Below are 25,763 nucleotides of genomic sequence, written 5' to 3' on the forward strand. Positions count from 1 at the left end.
AGTAAGGTCTTTTCAGGTGGCTACTTGAAGGGTTTTTTGTTTGTTTGTTTGTTTGTTTGTTTGTTTTTTACAGCTAATTGCCAACTACAGTTGCACAGAAATGCTTCAGAACAACAGAAGTCTTTCCTCTGGTTAAGCTGTACTCACTCCTGTGGTCATTACCTAGTTAACCTCAAGTCTCCTCCTGGCACACCACAGCTTCGGTGACCTCTGTGCTGCTTCATCACCTGTGTGGCTTCCACGCATCACCGTGGATGTGCCATTTGGTTGCTCTGTGCCGATTTATTTCAATTCACAGGCGTCCCACCATGTCCCTGGAAATGGCATGATTCCATTCCTCATACAGCTGAATACAATTCCACTGTGTCCATAAGCCACAGTATATTCATCCACTTGTATACTGATGGGTGGAAATTCACTTTAAATGCCTACCTGAAGTTTAGCATATTGAGAGCACATACCACACATTACGGTGGCCTTTTATCTTGCAGTCATAAGCAACAATAATTATACTTTCTGACATCTAGCCTGCAACTAACTCTAACATTTATTTTGAAATGTTTGCTTGGTGTATGATTATTGCCAGTTAAGGGACATTTAAGTTCTCTCTCTCTCTCTCTCTCTCTCTCTCTCTCTCTCTCTCTCTCTCTCTCTCTCTCCTCCCTCCCTCCCTCCCTCCCTCCCTCCCTCCCTCCTTCCTTCCTTCCTTCCTTCCTTCCTTCCTTCCTTCCTTCCTTCCTTCCTCCTTTTTCTTTCTTTCTTGCTAATGTGTCATGGTGCCTGCCTATAATTTCAGCACTTGGAAAACTGAGGCAGGAGGATCACTGTGAGTTCAAGGCCAGTTTGGATTTCATAGTGAGTTCATTGCTAATCTGGATTAAAGACTCTGTCTCAAAATCTTAGGTGGCCAAAGATCTGTAACTAGCAGTGGTTAGTTGTGTCTTTGTTTTGCTAAAAGAGTTTGTTTTCTAGCTGCAAGTGCCTTTTCGAGGCTGATCTCATCATAGCTGATCATGAACACTGTATGCAAACATTAGCCTGCTATTGAGTGTTCCCTAAACACTTCCAAGAAGAGATTTATTTGGACACTGGTATGAGAGTTAGATGTGAATTTTCAGCTATCACCTTAGCAACTACCTTTCTGCTCTTACTATGTAGACAGTGTGGGCAGTATAAAAACAGATATCTACCATATATCTATGATAGGGGAGGGTTGTAAGGGAGCCAATGCTGCAGTGGAGGACAGAACATGACACAGGTTTCACTATAGGACAAAGGATGGGATATAGAATGACCATCTCTAGAGAACAGTTGGAGAAGGAAAGAGGCCAGCTACTCCAGCCCACTCCATAGAAGTAGTTACAGCTAAAAAACAATTTCATCACTATAAGAGTACTAGAGAACCCTGAAAACTGACTGAAATCCAGGGGTGCATTCTTTATGAATGACTATAGCTCTACTCCCCTGTATCTGGACCTTATGGCCTGATGTTTATGTAGCCTTCATATTTTCTTCTCTGTTTGCTTTCCCCCTCCTCAGTTAAGTAGAAAAGAAACCCAGCCTTTGCTTCATGTTAAAATGTTCAGTGAAATACTGTGAAATAGGAACACAATGGAAAAGAGAATTCTTATTTTTTTTAAATATAAAGGAAGAAATTGCTGAACTCTGTACAAATTCAAGGAGAAATTGTATCTTGCAAATATTTGGATTTATTGGTCCTAAATCATCAATGATACTGATTTTTTACTTCCTTACTTGGCATACACAGCTGTTGTGTCTTTAATCCTTGAGTTGCCATCTAAACTGTGCATACAGGATCAGTAACCGATCCCATTCCCTTTCTCAGGCAGGCCAGTAGGTGTAGTGTTACCTCTTTGTTAGTGACCAGCTTAGACAACACTTCACAACACAGGTGTTCAAGAAACAGAATGAACATGGTGATCTACCACAGAACAGCCAAGGGAAGGATTGTGGCAGCGTACCAAAGCGTGGGTGAGATGAAGGCCACCAAACACTCTTCAAAGTACTGTTGATCCGATTCTTTACAAAGAGTGAGATCAATTCATTTCCCAATTCACTGCAGAGTTTGAGACTATAGGGGGATAAGTTAATATCCATTTTACTGTTTGTGATTTCCTTACTCTTAGAGCTCAAAGTAGGGAGATTTTAATATTTCAGCATAACTTTAAAGGTTGTAGAAGAATCCTAAGCCATGCCTTTTCCTGATTTATAAAATAGTTTAAAAGACAAAATAGTCAGAAGTTCTTAACTTACAAGTTTTAATTTACATTCCCTGACAGTGATGGGTACCTGAATAAAAAAGACATGGCATTGTATTTCTTCTGACATTTTATCGTTCCAGTGTGATCGCTGCCTGCCTCTTTATAATGACAAGCCTTTCCACAGTGGTGATAGTGTTCATGCATTCAACTGTAAGCCTTGTCTGTGCAACAGCCATGCCAGAAGCTGCCATTATGATGCTTCTGTGGACCCATTTCCTCTGGAGCACAACAGAGGCAGTGGAGGAGTCTGTGACAACTGCCAGCACCACACAACAGGTAATCCTGAATCCAGAACGTCTGGCTCAGCCTGTGGGGCCATGGGTGCCTGTCTCTGGATGCATGATATTTTAAATTATGACACAGTTATCCTATTTGGGAATGAGCTTTCACACTGTTAAGTTTAAAGACAAAAGCTGTTTCATCAAACTTTCTCCATTCAGAAACAGTCCTTCATTGTACGTTTGCAGGAGAGTGTTCCTCCGAAAAGGTTCACACCATTGACTGAACTACTGATTTTGATACTTAGCCTAGTTAAGTTTGAATACATCCTCATAGTAAGTCACTTGTGTGACTTACATTCCTGTCTTCCTTGTATCTGGTTTCACACATGGGCATGTTACATTTACTCAGACTTTACACAGAAACCAATAATCTTTTTAAGATAAAAATATATGGACCAACAAGATGTCTCATAGGAAAAGGAGCTCACTAGAGAGTCTTAACTTCTGAGCTGGGTCTTCCAACCTACATGGTGGAAGGAGAGGAATGGGTCCTACAGCCTGTCCTTTGAGGCATATAATGGTGCACACATGTCCCTTTCCCTCTCTCTCTTTCTCTCTCTCTGTCTCTCTGTCTCTCTCTCTCTCTCTCACACACACACACTCACACACTCACACACACTGTAAAAAATAGGTTCTAAATACAGGAGGTGATTAATATTCTCTGTAGGTTCTATTATATAAAGGTTTCTAGCAATTATTAAAATCACTGTGTTCTGAAAAACAGTATTTATTAATTAATTAATTAATTAAATGCAGAAGCAGGTGGCATCAGTGTTTGTGAAATATAATACAAATATAATGGACTAAGAAGTTAGGTTCTTATCCATAAAATGGCAAGAGGAAAGTCTGCTTAATAAACTGAAATTTATAGGAACTATGTTGCACACTGAATATATAAGGCTCTTCTAATATTTAATACAAGATTTATCTGGAATGTATAAATATAGTTAATTTCCTTATTCTGATACTTGAAGTAAAAAATAACTAACAGAAGCATTAAAAATTGTTAACTGCATAGCAATTCATCATATTAAGAGCATTCTCCATTTTTCATAGTTTACTTCTGAAAAATGCATCTTTATAATTTTTGTGTACATCTGTGTAACCAAATGTATATGTGTGTTGACCATGTGTATACATGTGGAGGCCAGGTTACCATTAACTGTCTTCTTCAGTCACCCTCTACCTTATCTCTCTCTGCCTGGAACTCATTCATTTGGCTGGCCTGGCTGGTCAGTGAGCCCCAGGGACCCATCTGTCACTGGGTAATTGGCGTGTGCCGCCCCATGTGCCGGGCTGTTTTGTTTGTACCAGATTCAAGTCCTCTTACATGTACAGCAAGGGCCTTAGGACTACGTTAGCTCCATGACTCTCTACAAACTTTTGTAATACAGCATTCCCACTTCCTCCCACTGATGTAGATGTTATCGCCACATGTGTAGCAATTGCTTACATTTTGTTTTAGAAATAAACACCTGACCATAGGAATGCAATTGTAAGTTTAGAAATGGATTCTTTTAAAATGTATGCTCCCTTATAAAGCAAAACTTCCCAAAAGTGTGGTATGGTATAACAGATGGGCGTTTAATGGGGTAAAGCACCATTTGGAATAGGTTCACCATTTCATATGCTCCGGATCACTAAATTGGCAGGTAGAGATGAAAGGTGCATTAAAATGGACGTCCCGAAAATTATAGAATTTCCTCAGAGGAATACTGTCTTTAATCTTGAATTATGCATCCAATTGTAATGAATTATGAGTCATAATGGATAACCTATCCCGACACAGGGAGAAACTGTGAGTCATGCCAGGATTACTTTTACCGACCTGTTGGTGCAGATCCTTCTGCTCTCGATGTCTGCAAGCCTTGTGACTGTCACCCTGCAGGGACTAGAAATGGCAGCCTCCTCTGTGACCCGGTGAGTTACTTCAGCCACGGGAGGTAACGGATGGCTCTCCTGCCAGAGATGAGTTCAGACAGTCTCCCAGGGTCTTCAGTTCTCTATTTTCCGCGAAGTTCTGAGTTGCCATTTAAGAGATGGCCAAGGTAGATAGGACCTTGAGTAGTGTCCATTGTGAGTGTGCACTGGGTGCTATGTAGTGGTCCCTTTGTAGAAAAGAATGACTCATTTTTATTTTAATTTTGAAAATGTCAAAAAGAATTGGAGAATGGGAATTCTATTCAAACTTCAAAGTAGTGAAACATTTTTTAAATAATTTATAAATAAGATACTTTAATCCCAAAGCCAATAGAAGATAGTATTGCAAAAGCCAATTGCATGAAGACCCAAATGGAAGTCATGGTGTTTCTCCACTTCTAAATGTCACATTTCTACCTGTCTAATAGTTTAAAATACAATATTTTGTTTACATTCTTAAAATACATTTATTATCTATGTCCCATATTTTGATGTGTGACTTACATGAAAGCAGATCTTCAATCAATGGGTTTCTAAGTCCTACTTCAAGCCATTGAATAGCTCTGTGTTAAAGTGGGTTATCCTTATCTCTAGTTTTGACCTGTCACCCTCATATCAACAAATTACTTCAGATAAAGGAAAATTTGTCTTATAAAGCCAACTCAATGATTGTATTAATTTTAATGAATGCATATTATTTTGAACAGTTGAGAACATAAAGGTTAGAGCAATAACCCAGTTGTAGGACATTTTATGAATTACAGTGTAAACATAATAAATTCAAAACAAGATATAAGATATATTTGTTGCATTACTTTTAGCAAACCTTGAACAGAGCTTTCCAAAACAAGTTGCTGTGGCAGTTGCTTGTAATCTTGGAATTTGTAAGACAGACACAGGGAGATCACCAGTTTGAGACCAACCAGCTAGAGCCAGAGGGCAACTTTGAAGCCAGCCTTTGCTATATGGCAATCAATACTGGCTGGACATGCCCATCAGGGACCTTCACATTAAGACCAGTGTGAGCTGTGCCTGTAAACCACTGAGAGGGCTACAAGAAAAACACAACCCACAGCAAGAGATGGTGAGCAGTACAGAAACAGCAGCCCCCACAGACTCCTCTGTGGAAAGTAAAATGTGCACCCACTAGGGAAAACAACCTCCTGTTCCTCAGAATACTGCCCAGAGTTTTACCATGGGACCTGTACCAACGTTATTCCCAATAACCAAAATATAGACATGAACTAACTCCATATCAACTGATAAATGGATGAGTGAAATAGAGCTTAAGATGGATGTAGAGGATGGACTAGGGAGAAAGAAGACAAGAAGCTATTAAATATTTTATGCATGAAGCTGTGTGGTGGTGGTGGCGGCGGCGGCGGCGGTGGCGCACGCCTTTAGTCCCAGCACTCTGGAGGCAGAGGCAGGCAGATCTCTGTGAGTTCGAGGCTAGCCTGGTCTACAGAGTGAGATCCAGGACAGGCACCAAAACTACAGAGAGAAACCCTGTCTCCAAAACAAACAAACAAACAAAAGCAATAAATATTTTGTGTATGATTATTTAAGTGGACCAAAATAATTTTATTTTGGAGAGACAACTTACTTTTACCAATAAAATTTGTATTCCAACTTAGTTAACTAAAGACATGCTGAGCAGACTGTCTCCTCTGTAAGTTGGGAATAGCTTTTCTCACTTTTACTAAAACACAACAAAAAATGATTACTAAATTCAAATGAGCAAATTTTCCTAAGAGTATATTTTGAAAGACTTCGTGTGTGTGTGTGTGTGTGTGTGTGTGTTTACAGGACTATGTGTGTATGCCACTCACATGGCTGCATGTGTATGTGTATGCGTGTAGGACAGAGATCAGAGGTCAACCATAGATGCCACTTGTCAGTCTCCATCACTGAGTTATATTTTTGAAACAGAGTCTCTCTATAGTCCGGAAGTCCTCAGTTGAACTAGGCGGGCCAGCAATCCAGCCCAGGCACACTCCTGTCCCTGTTGGCTCAGGGTTGAGATTAGAAGCGTGCATCACTCCACCCAGCCATCTCCAGATGGAACCTGGCGCTTGGAAGAAGAAGCACTTGGTCAGTCACCTGAGCCATCTCTCCAGTCTCCAGAATTTTAAAAAAGAATTGCTAAAATCGCTGTCTTTCTGATTTAAATTTAAATTTAGATTTAAATATTTAAATAGATTTAGTATTTAAATTTAGACTCTTATTCCAGTGTGGGGTCCTTTCCCTAAGGATCAGCAGTAATGGGGTATCCAAGTAAGAGGTTCCCTTGCCAGCCTGAGTCTGGGAATTAGCTGACTTATGGCAGTAACTAAATAACGATCCAGTACTTGAAGTAACCAATGCCAAATGATAGCTTCCACATGACTCAGCCATGGAGCTTTGAGAATGAAGACTCCTGAGCTCCACATTCTAATTGTTCAGCTCTGGAATATTTAATTGTGTATAATTACAGGACCAACTTGAAAAAACAAGTGCATGACAGATGTAGATACATGTGTTTATTTTTCTATGTTTAAAATGTCCTGCATGCTTGAAAAATATTTTCATGATCATGGACATAAAACAGCCATTTCAACCCATGCAATTTAGATAAATATTCTCTAATGAGCATTCTAGGAGCCATAGCTAATTCCTTTCCAACACTCAGTAGAAATTGTGAGTTCTGGGAAAGAAAAATACTCAACTTCATATGGAAAAACAAAAGACCCAGGATAGCTAAAAGAATCCTATACGATAAAGCAACCTTTGGAGGCATCACCATCCCTGACCTCAAACTCTACTATAGAGCTATAGTAATAAAAACAGCTTGGTACTGGTATAAAAACTGACATACGGACCAATGGAATCAAATTGAAGACCCTGACATTAATCCATGCATATATGAACACCTGGTTTTTGACAAAGGAGCCAAAACTATACAATGGAAAAAAGAAAGTATCTTCAACAAATGGTGCTGGCATAACTGAATGTCAATATGTAAAAGATAACAAATAGATCCATATCTGTCACCATGCACAAAACTCAAGTCCAAGTGGATCAAAGACCTGAACATAAATCCAGTTACACTAAACTTAATAGAAAAGAAAGTAGGAAGCACTCTTGAACGCACTGGCACCGGAGACCATTTCCTAAATAAAACACCAACAGCACAGACCCTGAGCACAACAATTAATAAATGGGACCTCTCGAAACTGAGAAGCTTTTGCAGGGCAAAAGACACAGTCAATAAGACAAAAAGACAGCCAACAGAATGGGAAAAGATCTTCACCAACCCCACATCTGACAGAGGATTGATCTCCACAGTATATAAAGAACTCAAGAAACTAGACATCAAAATATTGAACAGTCCAATAAAAAAAGTGGGCTAAAGAGCTAAACAGAGAATTCACAAAACAAGAACTACAAATGGCTGAAAGACATTTAAAGAAATGCTCAACATCCTTAATCATCAGAGAAATGCAAATCAAAATGACTCTGAGATACCACCTTACACCTGTCAGAATGGCTACGATCAAAAACACCAATGACAGTCAATGTTGGAGAGGATGTGGAGCAAAAGGAACACTCCTCCACTGTTGGTGGGAATGTAAACTTGTACAACCACTGTGGAAATCAGTATGGCAGTTTCTCAGAAAATTAGGAATCAAACTACCTCAAGACCCAGCCATCCCACTCTTGGGCATATACCCAAGGAATGCTGACTCATACCATAAAGATACATGCTCAGCTATGTTCATAGCAGCACTATTTGTAATAGCCAGAACCTGGAAACAACCTAGATGCCCATCAATGGAAGAATGGATGAAAAAAATGTGGTACATATACACAATGGAGTACTACTCAGCAGAGAAAAACAATGAAAGCATGAAATTTGCAGGCAAATGGATGGAACTAGAAAAAATCATCCTGAGTGAGGTAACCCAAACCCAGAAAGACAGTCATGGTACGTACTCACTCATAAGTGGATTCTAGATATAAAATAAAGAACAATCAGACCACAACCCATAGAACCATGGAGGCTATATATATAGCATGGAGGTCCCTAGGACGACTGTGGCTTATAATAAATTTCAGTTTTACTCAATTATTGAAAAAAATAGCCAAATGAATGGAAACACATGAACTATGAACCAAAGGCTGAGGGGCCCCCAGCTGGATCAGGCCCTCTGAATAGGTGAGACAGTTGATTGGCTTGATCAGTTTGGAAGGCAACTAGGCAGTGGGACCAAGTCCTGTGCTCATTGCATGAGTTGGCTGTTTGAAACCTGGAGCTTATGCAGGGACACTTGGCTCAGTCTGGGAGGAAGGGACTGGACCTGACTGGACTCAGTCTACCAGGCTGATCGCAGTCCTCAGGGGAGGATTTGCCCTGGAGGAGGTGGGAATGGGGGGTAGGCTAGGGGTAAGGGGAGGGTGTGGGAGGGGGAGAATAGGGGAACCCGTGGCTGATATGTAGAACTGAATGGTTCTGGACTGAATGGGGTGGAACAATGCCCACGATCCCAGCAATTAGGACGTAGGGACATTTGGGATCATGAATTCTATGTCATTTGTGAGTTTGAGGCAAGCCTGGGCTACATGAGACCCTACCATAAATCTACCTAACACACACACACACACACACACACACACACACACACACACACACACACGAGAGAGAGAGAGAGAGAGAGAGAGAGAGAGAGAGAGAGAGAGAGAGAGAGAGAAAGTATAGTCATTATCCACATAGTGTTTGCAATATTCCCTAAATATATTTATAGTGATCCAATGATTAATTTTAAATAATTTACTTCACAAGTACTATGGGGTAAGACTCTCCCAGGCACTTTGCTCGTCAAATCATATATAAAATGGATGAACAAGTCACCCAGAACGATTAAATTTTAACTTTCTATGTGAATTACTGTGCTTATTTTTAAATGAACTAAGCGTTTTTAATTTTGTCATTCCCAAGGAAGACTCCATCCTTCCTTTGGAATTTCTTCAACTACCTATCCTGGCTATCACCACTCAAGAGAAGTTTCTTTTCAATGAGAGGCCTCATTGACAAAATGTGCCTGATAGGGCAGTTTCTAAGGCTCACTGAAGCCTGCCTTCTTTGCTCCCCTCTCTTCTCACTACAAAACTCTCCCATTCATCATCCTTAGCCCAACAGAACCATCTCCTTCCCTTTCCCCATTCACAAATTGGCATTATGAGTTCTGCAGTTCTCAGATCCTTTAAGAGTGGAACTCCTGGTCCAGGTCCTCCCATAGGGGTACTGATGTGTCCAGGTCATGTTAACTTCCGAAGGCTTCTTTTGATTCACTTTTCTTCATGTGTTCTTTCATTTGGCCAGTCGCCTGTTTTTTGTGAATGTTATGTGTGGTGATATTTTATTTGTGCTGAAATGTGGTGATATTTTATTTGTACTTTGATAAATAAAGCTTACCTGGAGATCAGGGGGAAAAGGCCAGCCATTTTAAGTAAACAAAGTCAGGCAACACAGGCCCTTAATCCCATCACTTAGCGGCAGGGTCTCTGTGTGTTCAAGGCCACACTAGGGAACAGAGCCAAACGTGGTGACACATGCCTTTAATCTCAGTACCAACCACAGAGACCCGGAGGTCTGTACAGACAGGCAGTGACAAGGAAGTGAGGTAGCTGGGCTAAGAGCCAATGAGGGGGCAGAAAAGCAAGGCATATAAAGCCTGGGTAGACAGGAAGTAACTCACATTTGGAAGCTGCAGAGTTGGTGAGGTAAGGTTGTCTGGTGGCTCTCCCTATTTCCCTGATCTCTCTAAGGCTTTCACCCCTATATTTGACTCTGTGTTTTTTATTTAATAAGACAATTTAAAAATTTGTCTACAGTTATGCATAGATTTAATTTTTGGGAGGTGTCGCTATTTATCAAACTGATTGAATGTAGGAATTTGGGGAGATCTGAAAACTGTAGTTTGGATATAATTCAAGTTTGTCTCCCAAAGGCCATGTATCAAAATCTTGGTCCTGCTGTGACGATATTATGACATGATTGATGATTCCTTCTAAAAGATAGGATTTAGGAATGGTTATTATTGGGCTTTCTCCTTTTCTGTCTTACTTCCTGTCTACCTGTGTAATTTCAGTCTGGGTTTCTGTTGGTCTTATGAATTCTGCCTGGCTTCTTCTTTGCCTAGATGTCCTCTGTTTGCATCTTCTTGGACCTCGTGAGCTCTGTTTGGCTTGTGGGACTTCAAATGTGTTCTGTGTGTTTGCCACTATGCCGTTTGATCTCTGACTGGCTTCCTGTGCAGCCAAAACATCTCTACCTGATGTCTTTCTAAGCATGTGATCTTTGTCTCACTTCCTGTCTGACCATGTGATCTCTGAATTCCTGCAGCACATGAGCACCATCTATCTTTCAGTCTGGTTGTATGATCTGGCTGGTTTCTGTCTAGCCTTGTGATCTCTGTCTGGCTTCCAGTCGGATCATGTGACCTTGGTCCCATTTCCTATCTGGCCATTTAAGTTCTGACTGGTTTCCTGTCTGGCTGAGGAAATTCTGCCTTCTGCATACATTTCTTTTACTCTGATGCCATCTGCCAAAAATGTTCATCTTGAGAGCCAATGTTGCTGCCATGCTCCTGAACAAGTAAAAAATCCTTAGGTAAGGAAAACTGCAGCCCATCATGACTTTACCTGTATATTATCCATGGCATGCAGTAATAAACCTCATTGAACCATCATATTGTTCTCATAAATGAATTTAGAACACTGGAGAGAAATATATAGTTCTCAGCTCACTTTGTAAGGACTTTCTACTTCTAATCCCATAGCCCCACAAAGCATTAACAGAAAACACCACATGAATATCCCATATGAACATAGTTGTAAAGTACCTCTACAATAATTATTGACAAGACTCCTGGAACATAAACTATGCTAATGCACCATGGCTGGCTGGCATGCACCTTGGAAATGTAAAGTTACTTCACTATTTCAAAATCAGTTGAAATAATATATCAATTCAATTATGCATTTTAATTAATATAATGTGATAAGCCACATAAACACAAAGAGAAGTCCCTTATAATATTCTCAATAAATTGTAAAAAGCTTTTAAAAATATTAAAAATGCTCCCATGATAAGAACTTTCTCTAAGATGGAAATAAACATTTCTCAAGCTGAAAGCCTTCTGCATTATGAGCCACTGTGAAGAGCTACTTAATAATAAACACTAAATATATTTTCAAGCTAAGATCAAAAATGAAAGAAATATATTTGCTCTCACAATTTCTCTTTAAAATTATTAAAAAAAAAGACTAATGTAGAGAAAATTTTAAAAATTAAAAAAAATCAGAACTATCCAAAGAAAATGAAGTTCCTATTGGCACAAAACCATGTTTTGTCATGTTTGTGAGTTTCTTTGCAGGTATCATTTCCCTCCCCATATTTTCATTTCCTCCTGTGACATGTCCTTCATAAATTCACTTAAAATGGCCAAATCACCTCGGTGTACTCAGTGTCCAGAGGCACTACAAGCTAGGTCCAGAGGCCTGGGACGCTCACTGGCATGAGGAACCTGGAAAGCTCTGCTGAGACCACACCATGGCATCTAGACTTTGTTGAGTAGGCAGTTGGTGGGAAACCTCTCATAACAAAAACATTGCCCAGAATTGCCATTCCTTGGAAATACAACTTTCACTTGATGTTTTTATTGATTTTTGTATTTTTACAGAAAATATGTCATTTCCTCTTTACCCAAGGAACTCTTTTCTCACCACACCTCACTGAAAATACCACACAAGTGTCATTACCTGCATGGTAGTGACAGCGATGGGGAGATGGCTCAGTTGGGAAGAGTGCTTGGTGTGTGAGAATGACCTGAGTTCAGATCTCCAGGATCCACCTAAAAAGCAAGACATAATCTCACAAAACTGTAACCCCCGTGCTGTGCAAAGTGGGAATAGGAGGATCCCTGGGTCTTCCTGGCACCAGACTAGCTCCAAGTTCAGTGAGAGACCCTGCCTCAAGGTATCTGAGTCACTTTTCTACCACCGTGAAGAGACACTATGACTATGGCAACTTAGAGAAAAAAAGAAGAACCATTTCATCATGATGTTTGCTCACAATTCAGAGGGTTAGTCAGTTCTCATCATGGTGGAGAGCACACTAGCAGGAAGGAAGAGATAGGCCTGGAACAATAGCCAATGGCCAAGAGCTTACATCTACTGCAAAATATGGAGGGATGGAGGGAGAGACAGAAACACACACATACAGGAATAGAGAGAGAGAGAGAGAGAGAGAGAGAGAGAGAGAGAGAGAGAGAGAGAGAGAGAGAGAGAGAGAGAGAGAGAGAGAGGAGACACACAGAGACACAGAGAGAAAGAGAAGGGAGAGAGAGAGAGGAGGGGAAAAGAGAGAAGGAAGAAGAGGAGAGAGGAGACTGAGCCTGGCATGTGCTTTTGAAATCCCAAAACCCACCCTTATGACATATCTCCTCCACAAGGCCACACCTCCTAATGCTTCCTGAACTGTCCACCACCAGGGAGCCCAACATTTAAATATATGAACCTAAAGGGGTCATTTTCATTCAACCACCATACAAGAGAAGAAGGTTGTAAATGACAGAGCACCCAGCATCCTCCTCTAAGTTCTCTACACATGAACCCCAATGAATGTACACATGGCACACACATACACAACACACTACACACACACACACAGAGAGAGAGAGAGAGAGAGAGACAGAGACAGAGAGAGAGAGAAAGAGATGAGACACAGAGAGAGAGAGAAAGAGAAGGGAGAGAGAGAGAGAGGGAGGGAGGGAGAGAGAGAGAGAGAGAGAGAGAACAAGCTCACCAAGGTCTCATTCCGTGTACAGCTGGGAGAGCTCCTTGTAAGTTCCCAGGGCACAGCCCATGCTCTTGCATATTAATTGAGAATTTGAACACACTGCATTCCAACAGAGACATAAGAGATTTCCACAAGCAGAGCAGGCGTTATTCTTCACATCGGAGAGAGCATTTTGAAGAACATCTTCATTGATTAGATGGTTTCTTTGCTTCTTGTCTAGACAAAAACTCTCCAAAGTCTATTTAGTTTTCAGGGTAGGCACCCTAATCTTGAAAATTTGAGTTTGCTTTACTAATCCTTTCTTTCTTTGGCAACATCACCATTACCTCCTTGGCTTTTAGTGAGTTCTGTGGGAAGATGTCATCTGTAGAATGTTGTCTCCTCTACCACCAGCCAAATGCATGCTTATGAAGACATTAGTTTTTGTCTTGTGATGACAGAAATCATGGGACATGCTGTGTTCACTTATAATCGTAAAGATCATGCTTCCTGCTTTAAGTAAAAGCATACCAATTTTTTGCACATCTACACTAGAATCCATGTATGGATTTACTCAATACCTTGAATTTACTATGTAAAAAACTCCATCTGGGAATTAGAGAAGAGGTAAGAAAGTTAAAAAGGGTAGGTTTTATTTTGTTGTTGTTGTAGTTTTAACAAGATTTTACTTTTTTGATGTTGTCACTAATGTCCTTGCCAAATTGATTGTGACAGTTGTCACTCAAAAGTACATAGCCACTATTGCCACTTGGCCTGGGACATGGGCTCTCGTGTCCAAAGTTGGAGAGCCCTGGGTGGAATCACAAGGTGGTACGGTAAGACCATTGGCCATTGTTACTGTGTTGGGCAGATTCCATGCCAATAGCTGCAGCACTTGGCTGACTCTGCCAGTGTGCTGTCAGCTCCTGACAAGTGTCCGTCATGCTGTTCCCCTTTGGTGGGTCTAACACCCTGCTGTTATGGACCTGCAGCCTGGCATTCAGAGTAAATTGGGAATAGTGACTGTGAGCACAGCTTTTGGTGTAAGGGATTCTTTCTGACTGACTTTCCAGAAACCACACTACTGTCCTGAAGTTTAGCTTCTTTTGCAAAAGGAAGATCAGAGATTGAAGATGGGGCTCAGTACTAACAAGCATGAGGAACTGAGTTCAAATCCCCCTCAGAATATACCAAAAAAGCTAGGCATGGCCACAATCATGCCTTTAATCTTAACAGTGTATAATGTGTAGTGGGGTGGGGTGGGGTAAAAGGGGGAGAATTTCTGGAGCTTGATGGCCATCAGCTTAGCTCCAGGTTCAATGAGAAAGCCTGTGCCAAGTGGTAGATGGGTGCATATCACAAGGACACACACACACACACACACACACACACACACACACACACACACACACACACACACACGAGATTAGGATGTTCTCAGAAATGGTCAATCCACCACCATCCTTGCTGTTGTAGTACCTCCGTTGTAATGGGCCATGGGAAGGAAACAGAGAGGAATTAACTGGTATAAAAATAAGAGGGTCTGGGTTTATTTACCAAACTAAGTACCTTGGAAGAAGCCAGGCAAGGTATGCGCCTCGGGAATGCCATTTTAAGGAGGAGTATTTTTATTTCATATGTGTAGGCAGACATGTCTTGTTGCATGGATTGCACCTGGCATAAGACTTGAAGAAAATAGGCCGGGTGGTGGTGGCGCATGCCTTTAGTCCCAGCACTCGGGAGGCAGAGCCAGGCGGATCTCTGTGAGTTCGAGGCCAGCCTGGACTACCAAGTGAGTTACAGGAAAAGGCACAAAGCTACACAGAGAAACCCTGTCTCGAAAAACCAAAAAAAAAAAAAAAAAAAAAAGACTTGAAGAAAATGGTTATGTGACAGTCTGAGGTGAGAGGTCCAGGTGACCCTTGTCTCAGCCTCCCAGATGTTGACATTGAAGGCATGAGCCACCATAACCAAAACCTATAGGTTTTTGAGCATGCATTATCAATGTGTACTTTTCAAACAACGCTCAGAACTTGCTATCTATATTTCCTTGAGGAAAAAAAAGTAACTATAATTATTTTTCAGGCCTTCTAAACTCCTCCTGGGCAAATTTTCATGTTAATTTGTTAATCTCTAAAGGAGCCAGTGTGCACTCATCCTGTGCTCTAATTTCTTCTTATTGGACACCCCAGGGTGCTCTGTGCTCTTCTTATTTTAGTCACTATGCAAATTCTGTTACTGTCCAGAATTTCCCTTTAAGAAACTGGTGTACTGACGGGATAGTTGAAGATTAGGGATTCTAGTTTGGATGCCTTCTAAATCTAATTTTTGAGCAGTTGAGAAATTGTGTGAGACTTTGATTCATGCCATTTCCATCCCTTGGATTACAAGCAGAGGTACCACAGCCAAGCTCTCTCTTATTTGGGTTCAAAGCCCAAAGCATATGTAAAATATCTGAGTAAATGTTTCCCAATACAACTCCCTCCATGATATGCTAAGTGTTGCCAATAAATTTCTTCTGACTTTTTTCATCTACTCTTCCTTCAAATTAGGTTACAGTGTTTTATTTTCTGTCTTGTTTTAGTTGAAAGGGGTGTTAGTTTATAACCCTTCATGCAACTTCTACTTTCATCCAGACAGAAACTCAATTTATTTCCCACCTGAAGAAACCAAAATGTAGACAAATTATATTAATTGCATGCAAGACCTTGAGAGTTAGATAATGAAGAAAATGCCCCCTAGGCATAGAGACTAAATTCTGTAGTTTTACAATTTCCACATATAGCTTCCTTGAAAGAATGTATATACCAAGCTGCAGGAAAGGAACTAAGGGTTTCAGGAATCCAAAGTAGATAGTGTTTCAGAAAGACAAGAAGAAGATAGAGGGGTCATGTCAGAGGTTAACAGAGTATACTCTGTAAGTCTTCACATGAATGTTGATCATTTTATGTGGGGAAAACACCATGGGGGGTCATTAAGGATGAGGGAGCAGTCATGGAAAGCCAGGAAATTACCAAGCATGCAACAAAGTAGACCAACACATTCCTTGGTGAGAATTTATAATAATAATAATAGTAAAAACAAACAAATAAACTAATCTAAAGACTTTCAGAAGCCAAGCACATGTAGAGTTGCCAGGCGAATATATTACAATAAACATCATAACTCTATTCTGGATGTCTTAAAAGCTACATGGGAAGTAGAAGGTTAGAAAATAAGACTGCATAAGAAAGCACTAAGGTGTATGCAATGTAAAAACACACTGGTTATAATTGATAATAGATTATCCATTGGAAAAAAATATCGAGAACTTAACATCTTACCAATATAAATGTAGCAGAGAGAAAAAGATGACTGAGAAACACGAAACCAGCGTGAACGAGCTGTCATGCATCTCTACAAGACTTTATGCAAAACTTAATTCCCTGGAGGAGAGGGGTGGGATGGAACAGACAAAAATATACAAAGAAATAATAGTTAGAAATTTCCAAAATTGTACATAAAACCATAAATGCACAGAGCCAAGAAGGTCAATAAAACACACAAATGAGAAATACAAAGAAAACTACAAATAGGAATACAATCATCAAATTCCTCAGAAGTGTTGATTGTTCCTGCTAGTGATAAATACAAAATATTAAAGTGTCCTAGGAAAAATACATAATACATTCCAAGGAATAACCATAGAAGGACAGCAGAATTCTGCTAAAATAATTCAAGTGAGGAAAAGGGAGATGTAAGACAAATTGCTAATCAGACATATTAATAAAAACCATGGATCCAGGTATTGGGGTGAAAGCTGAAAGATCAATAAGCAAGCCAGCCATGTCTTACCTCTAGGAAATCCTCAGCCCAAGAGAGAGGTACTTCCTGTATGCTTACACCAATATACCTTTCTGTGCCCTGCCATCTTACTTCCTCTCTCTGCCCAACTACACACTTCCTCTTTCCACCCAGCTCTATCACTTCCTGTCTGTCTGTACAGATCTCTGTGGTTAAGTAGCACTGGGATTAAAGGCATGTACCACCACACCGGCTCTGTTCCCAGTGTGGCCTTGAACTCACAGAGATCTAGATGGATTGCTACCTCCCAAATGCTAGGATTAACGACGTGTGCTACCACTGCCTGACCTCTATGTTTAATATAGTGGCTGGTTTTTTTCCCTTTGATCCCTACTAGATAAGCCTTATTGGGGTGCACAAATAAAATATCACCACATGGAGAAATACAGAAAATGCAGAAAAAAAATGGCACAGCTTAATCGCGTGTCCATGACAGCATCTTTCTGAGGGCGAGATGAAGTTCAGTTGTACAGTATATAGAGTTACAGTCCATTGCAAGCAAAACTGCACCATACAAAACATTTTGTAAAAGTACTTCAGAGGAAGTAAAATACTCCATGTTCCATGGATCCATATAGAGACAGAAGGTGCTCCAAAAATGGTAACAACTAAATGTGCATTTCCTGTACTTTAACTCTCTCTAAGGGGGAATGGAGAGTTTAAACAAAATCAACACCACCTTAAAGAGTTTGCAACGTGGAAAAGCATATGGCAATGGTAACAAGGGAGAAAGGGAAGGGTTATAAGGTTTTTATCCCATGTGTGAAGTTAATTCTCCTTGTAGGTGTGTAGGTGGACTGTTTAAATATGTACAAGAAAATATTAAATCATAAAATAAAACTTACATTTAATAAGCCATTGTGGACATCAAATGGATTCAATAAATTACTATGATAAAAAAAATTGAGAAAAAACAGAAGTCCAGGAGGACTAGGTGAATAGGAAGAAGGTTGTGGTGAGATTTAGGCCATAGCAATACCCTTGTGAAAGTTCCACATTCTAATGCTCCACTTATAAGTGAAAAATTGGAACAACATGTGAAAATGAGATATTACAAACTGAGCATATGCGGCATATAGGAAATATAGTTCAAACAGACTGAACACATAGGCTAAACGTAAGCTGTGGGAAAATATAGCTTGCCAACAAGAATCGGAGGAAATTGAAGTTCCTTTATTAATATCAGAAAACAGATTTTACTGCAACAATTTTATGGGGGATGCTTAAAGCAATTATATATTGGAAAGAGAATTGTTTTCATTTTAATGACATGTCCTACCAACTCTTAACATTTGTGTGCCAAACCAAGTAACTATATATAGAAAACAAACATCAATAGAACAGAATGGAAAAATAGAAAAAAACCCAATTTCATGCAAACACATCAATACCCCTTGTCTTCAATAACCAAGAAAAACAAATGGACAGAAAATCAGTAAGCATATAGATTACAGCAACATTATCAACAAAGCTGACCTCATTGGCATTGACTGAGAACTCAGTCCAACAACAACTGAGTGTTGCATCATGGTTTTGAAGTCCATGGAAACCATCTACCAAAATGGACTAAATTCTGGGCCGTAAAACACCGCAGTAGACTGTAAATTATTAGAATCATAGCAAGAGTGTTAACTGACCAGTTAAATTATAAATAAGCAAGATATTAAGAAACATGCCTAAATATTTAGAAACTGATCTACTTATAAATAATCCAGAGATCACAGAACAATCAAAATGGAAATCAGGAGTGAGAGACAATGGTTCAGACCTGCAGTCCCAGCCTTTGGAAGGCTGAATTTGGAGGATCTTGAGTTCAAACCAATTGAACAATCTAACACTTTTTTCTGCTTTGAAAAAATGTAAAGGGAGAAATATCAACTAAACTTATCACAACAGTCCAAAAATGCCTTCTAGAGAGCATTTCAAAGAAAGAGCCCACATCTTGTAGACCTCGAAAGAATGTGACCCAAGCCAAGCTTATGAAAGCTGTTTCCATTTTGAACCAGCGCTTGTGAGTAGGTATTATTTTTCTTTGGTTAATGTGGCTAGAAGTGTTCAGAATCAAACTGATCTAGACAGTATTTTAAGCCTTGAAGAGCAGAGAAATGACCATAGCCTGAAATATAAGGATATGTTTTTGTTCTTGTTATTTGTTGTATCATTTTATTTGTTTTTCTTTTTTCCTGGTACTAGGAATCTCAATAATAGTTGGCCACATGATTGTAGTGATTAAAGTGTTTTTCTCTCAACCTGTTTGACAAGGAAATAAAATGTGATCAGCAGTGTTATATATGATAACTTTTGCTGCCTAAGGTACTAAAACTTTGGCTGGAGAGATGGCTCAGTAGTTAAGACTGCTTACTGATCTTTCAAAGGACTCAAATTCAGTTCCCAGCACTTATGTATGATGACTCATAACCTCCAGTAACTCTAAAGCCAGAGAGATCTAATGGCTCCTGCCTCTGTGGACATCTGTACTCAGATGCACATTTCAATATATAGACACACAGACATGCAGATAATTAAAAATAAAATAAATCTAAAGAAAAGACATTCAAACGTTTGAATCTATTGTTTGCCTCAGAACTGGACCTGAGAAACTGGCTTGGCCAAACCTGATTGAGATCTCTCAATTGTCTATGTAGTTGGATGACCTAGGAGGGACTCTTGTATCTGGTGACTGTCAAATAGACTGTTACCTGGAGTGATAGGAATGGAGATAATGTGGTCATTTCACTTCTCATCACATGTCCACCAATTTCTTCCCAGGAGCTTGTTCACAAGGCACACCCAGAGCCTCAAGTCCAACATGAGGATGTGAGTTCCCAGGTTTATATACATGTTCAAGTACCACTATAGAGCATGCTTGTTAACATATTGGCCAAAGAGAATCAATAGGTGAACCCAAGAGTATATTTTCCCCAAACATCATGGAAACTGTATCAGTTTGAAAGTGTTAGCCTAAGTCAGGATTGTTCCCTATAGCTTGGCTGCCTTCCAATTTGTTATATCAATTAGCCTGACTCCTAATTTGTGGCAATTCTAATTTAGTTTTTCAAATGCTGGGATTACAGGTATGAACCACAAGCATGCTTGGCTTAGAAGTATATTTTAAAAGGGAAGACAGGATCTTCTTTTAATATATAAATGGGAAGGATTAATCTGAGATAGTAAGTGGATTTATGGTACCTCGCTGCTAAAATGTATCTGCAAATGAAATGCTTGGAATAAACTATATTTTCAGCTAATTTTGAAGTAACTGAGTCAAGTTGATGGTTTTATATAATTATAAAGCCTTATGCCATTTTCTTTTCAAACTACATTTTAAGATATGGCCAATTTGGTAGAATTTTAATTTGCATGTATTATATAAACTTTTTTTTTTTATCAGTGAGATGAAAGCAATTATCTTAAGAATTTGTGCCAGAGTGGCTCACATGGGGAGCATTGTTTTGGGTGACAAAATACTTTGATGAAACTCCAGGCAGTAATTTAGATTTGGGGGACTATTGTGTACAAAAGTGATGATAGTCATGTGTGAAGATAAAAGCAGACATGATTTGTGGGTAGAGCAGAAGAAGAAAGAAAGCACACAATAGTGAACATGTAAAATGTAGAGCCCAGGTCTTCACACACTCCTCAAGACCTCGCCATGGCTTACACTCTAATCGAAACTGATAAGACATTTAAATCAAGCACTTTACAAAATTTACAGTAGATGAAGTTTTGACCCAAAAGGCATTGATTGTTTCTTCCTTTGTCACTCTCTGTTGCTCTTGGTCTCTAAATGGATACTCTTGATGCGTGGGAATGTCTATGATTACTTGACAGACACTAGGCATGTGCCCAGGCTTCTGGGGAACTTGCTGCCTATTTGGAGAGGAAGATTCACACATGTTAAACACCAGCAAGAAGTTGGGCCTGAATTACTGAGTGATATCCTTGAAATGGTGGCAGTAGGCAACCTAGGTAACTGGGGGACCTTTGCATTTCATAGTTAGGTGCAATACATGCATACCAATAAATGACAGTTATTTTTGAAATAAAAGTCATATCCTTCTATTAGCCAATTTCATAGTTTCTATGAGGCTAGGTAAGCAGGGAAGTGCGAAGTACAGCCAGATACAAGGTAGCATTTTATAAGTGCATGCCCATATTTCTATGTTCACTCTCTTGGATATTGAAGTCTATCACCCACAACTCTAGCTAACACTAGAATTTTTACAACTTAGGTATTTGCACATTGGTTGTCTTGTTTTATCTTGAAATGATTCCAATAGGACCTCTTTCTCTCAGAAGAGGAAAGATGAGGCAACAATGATTCTTTTAAATCTTTAATCTGAAAGCCCTTTCTCAGATATTTGAAACCACATGCAAAGCTGACAATAATACTAGCTATCTATGACATACTTCCTGTGAAATGATGCCACAAATAAGTGAGAAAACATTTGAAGTATTCCTCAAAGAGAACTGGGTAAAGATGCATATCAGGGTGAGTTTTCAAGGCTGTGCTGTTATCTGTAAAGGACTTTAATGGGACAGGCTCATCATGGTGAGATTTTTTTTTCTTAATTTAAACACTCAAATGCTCAAAACGGCTTTGGAGCAACTAGACAGTAAATGAAAAGGGTGAAACCAAGGGCTGGAGTTGAGAAGATTAAATTAGCTGCTGGCTCTCTTCTATTTTCAGGACTTGCATGTCTATATTCTGACTTCTTTATATAGTGCTTAAATGCTTAATTCCCCATTTCCCTTTTAGTCATATAGGACTGACTTCCATGGGTCTATTTTCATTCCCTTCGAAATTGTCTTCCTGCTGAAGCTTCCCATGTTTTCTGTCATGAGGGGCACAACCTGATCACCTTCTTGCCTGTTTAACATTTCAAGATTTTTTTTTACCCTTCCCTCCCTGTCTTGTATCTAATGAGCAAATTATCTAAAAATAGATGTGTTCATCATTCTACAAAATGTTGTATCTCCTGTAGATTGGAGGCCAGTGTGATTGTAAGAGACATGTGTCTGGCAGACAATGCCTTCAGTGCCTGGATGGATTCTATGACCTGCAGGCGTCGGATCCTGATGGCTGCCGCCCCTGTAACTGCAATCCCTCTGGGACTGTGGATGGAGACATTACCTGTCACCAAAATTCAGGCCAGTGCTTGTGTAAAGCGAACGTTATTGGTACGTGTAATGCACAAGTTTACAGTCACATCTCTATTTCCATCTGGGAAGAAGAAAAGCCTCTATTTGATTTCTTAACTGAAGGGTAAAGCAGATTTTCTTGCTCAAGTCTAGGGAAAAATATTTTGTATGAAATTAACTGTCTAAAAATGACTAAATTAATAATTGTATCAAACTGTAGTTTGAAGTTCTGTTTAATCAACCCTTTAGAAGTTTTTTTTTTTTTTAATTCGGTAGATGCATTAGTTACACAGACTCAACTAATAAGTCATAGAAAAATATAATTTGCCTGCTGCATAGATGTTTCTTTTAGAAAATTAGCACTTTTTCAAAATGTTTTACACTTAATGAGTTCTAAGCAAATCATTTCCCTGCTAGTTTTAATAGACTAAAATAAATGGATTTTTTTCAAAACATTCTGTGCTAAAGGGTACTTTGTGATAAATCTTTCCATTTTTTCTGTTATATTTCTTTGAACTGTCCCTATGAAATGCAAAGCAAGTCAATATAATTCCACACATCGTGTTTATTGCTAGAGTTACTTATAAAGGGTCACATAATTTTAATTTTGTAATTCTGTACCAAGCTGATTATAATAAACAGCGAGCTTTGGTGTTATTTATCATTTTTTTATACAAGACATGCTTTTTTGTTTGTTACTCCCACAGGTATTTTTCAGAAATTAGATTTGATTATAGCAATTTATTACATCCGGCATTTTTGAGGGGAACCACCGCCACATAAGGACAAAATTTATCAAGTGCCCAAAATGCACTATGTACATAATGCACTTTGAAATTTTGATGTATGAGAATATTATGAACGGAAAGTTTTCTGATGAAGTGCACCCTGTATTTTAACTGAGCATGCCCTGGTTCTTGTAGGAAGTTTAAAAAAGACCTTGGAATTTCTATTGTCACCCAAGACACCAAGTCCTGTGATATTTTACTGACACTGACATGAACTTCAAAATAATAAATGTGCCTAGCAGTGATATCTACAACACACACACACACACACACACACGTTCTTACATGTAATTCTGAATTATGTATATATTTATGTTATATAATCCAATCTATTTTGTTCATTCCTATATATACAAAACTCCACAGCTCTGGTATACAAACATTTTAATTAATCTAATTAAAAGATGATGGACAGGTCTGATGACATCACATAAGCTCCCTCTGGTTTAAAGAAAGGTTAGATTAAAGTGTGTAACATTATCCCCACCTTTATTTATGGAAAGTACACAAACACTAACTTAGAAAGAAAATCTGGCTGACTTACGGAGGGGTGACATGTAGAATTCATTCCATGTCTCTTTCTTTGTTCTTGGGTATGAGACATTTTAAATTCAAGATATAGAAACACATGTTAAACCCAGGCCTTTGTACATAATGCAGTGGGGCTTCTCGATTTCAGCAACACCTTTCCTGTGGTAGTTAGAGCCTACAGCTTGAGAAGGACACTTTAATCACCTAAAACTCATCCTGACCTCTGCCATTTCCTACTGTCATCTACTCAGTTCGTCGGCTGCTGCAAGTAGTGTCCCACAGGAAAATATAAATATGTATTTTGTGAAGATTAAATCCATGCTTTAGCAATATTATAAATAATGATTTCTAGAGTAATCCCTGCAAGTGAAATACTTTTAATAAAAGCAGGAACTTGATGTGAATATATATTTTCCTAATAGGATTAGCAACCATCCTCATTGAAGATTGCCTCGTTAACAGGAACACACAAAAACCCTGAAAACATGAGAGTGTGTTGTATACATTTCAGAAGGCAAACTGTTTGAGTTAACAAAACTGTTAAATCTTACTAATGATTCTATCACCAGTAAAATACATTACCACCAATAATTTTATTAAAGTAGGTCATTCATCTAGAATAAAAAGGGAGAAGAATGTGAATTAAATGCCAAGTGTGCTAAGTCGCCCGCACTTGTTAGCTCCAAGTGTGATGCCCTGTAGGCCTCCCTGAGTATCGTTAGGGATAGATTACCTGTCAGGAATATGTATGGCATATTCAAATAAGTACTGTGCATATTTTTAAAACTGATCTGATATGAATCCATGTAGACCTATTTTAATAGTTCAAAATGAGTCATAATTCTTGTTAACAATACAGTTATTTTTAAAATCTGCAGCAATCGTGGTCCTTTTTTATTTTCCTTATTGAAATTAAATGATATGCCTTAGGTGAGCCATTCATCATTGTTAAAGAACTTGCCTTCTATTGGAGTTTGAATGAATTTTTGTCCATATACATACAAATTATGCATTTTCTTCCAGCTTAGGGCTGCTTTTCTCCATATCAGTGCCTGAGTATGTATTTGACTCTTGGTTTAGGACTAATTTTTTATTACAATTATACAATTGTAGTTTGAAATAGATGTCTCAATTGATTCAATGCCATGCAGTTAGGTATTTACATTCACGGATATATGAACAGTCTCTCAAAAGGGAACGGGTTTGCATCTAAACATCACTGTTGATTTCTTTAAATTCCTTTTCTTGGCAATGTCCTTGTTGAGACTAACCTAAGTCGTCAGAGGTTTAAGTTTAGGTGACAAAACATTTTTCTCCATTTGTAAAATGTATGTACGTGCCCCTCTAAAGAGAAATAACATAAGGATCTGAGTTTGCTTCATGCCTAAACAGGTGTGTTTTGAATCACATGATTTGACAAGCAGTGAGCTTGCCTTATGAGCCAAGGCAAGCATAATTCATATTAATTGAAAATGATTAAATATAGAGTATACAAAGGATCAAAATAAAAATTGCTTTGGAAAAGTTGTAGTTACGTCAGGCATTTAATTTTGTAAGAGCTGAAAGTAAGTGTGCATGTGCCTGTCACAAGGACAGTTATCAGACAAAGGTTTACTTTTTCTGCTCCCCCAGGTTTTAAAGGTATAGTAACAAATAAAAACTCAGTATACATGGAATACACTCAGTGTGCATTCAGTACACCATGGAGTTTGGGTATGTGGACAATTTGTGAGAGGATTGTTTGAGGTTATTTGTAGTGAAAATATTAAGCTTGATTCTCTTACCAGCTTTTACACATACGCTTTAATACAGTTTGCCGCTGTAACTCCGGCCATGGTGATAGAGAACTGAATTACAGAACCCGTTTCTTCTGTCTAGCTGGTGTTTCATACTTTGCTCACCCTCCTAGAAAAATCTTACTAGTTCCCCTCAGGCAACTGTGAGTCTTTGAAAAGTGACTCAGGTGCCATGTGCGTGTTTATACTCCAAAGCCCATTTTACTAAAGTAGTTTTGATATTTATGGAAGTAGGAAAGAGTCCCCATGCATGCAACAGAAATAATGTGTACCTTCTGCGTTTTATGTTGCATTGATTAGCAGTGATATTCCTCAAAGCACACTGCTTGCAAGCCACATGTGAGGGCTAACTTAGTATT

The 25,763-nt window shown here is 39.0% G+C and overlaps 1 protein-coding gene across 1 annotated transcript in view; it reads left to right on the forward strand.

Annotated features, from left to right (window-relative positions):
• LOC143267862 (usherin-like) overlaps nt 1-25,763 on the forward strand; it is a 216,558-nt gene that overhangs the window by 126,790 nt on the left and 64,005 nt on the right. Inside the window, exons 9-11 of the mRNA XM_076548182.1 lie at nt 2,363-2,558; nt 4,353-4,483; nt 22,133-22,328. Of these exons, the coding sequence (XP_076404297.1) occupies nt 2,363-2,558; nt 4,353-4,483; nt 22,133-22,328 (523 nt within the window). The remainder of the gene's footprint in view (nt 1-2,362; nt 2,559-4,352; nt 4,484-22,132; nt 22,329-25,763) is intronic.

The sequence above is a fragment of the Peromyscus maniculatus genome, chromosome 11 (genome assembly GCF_049852395.1).
Source record: "Peromyscus maniculatus bairdii isolate BWxNUB_F1_BW_parent chromosome 11, HU_Pman_BW_mat_3.1, whole genome shotgun sequence".
Lineage (NCBI taxonomy): Eukaryota > Metazoa > Chordata > Mammalia > Rodentia > Cricetidae > Peromyscus > Peromyscus maniculatus.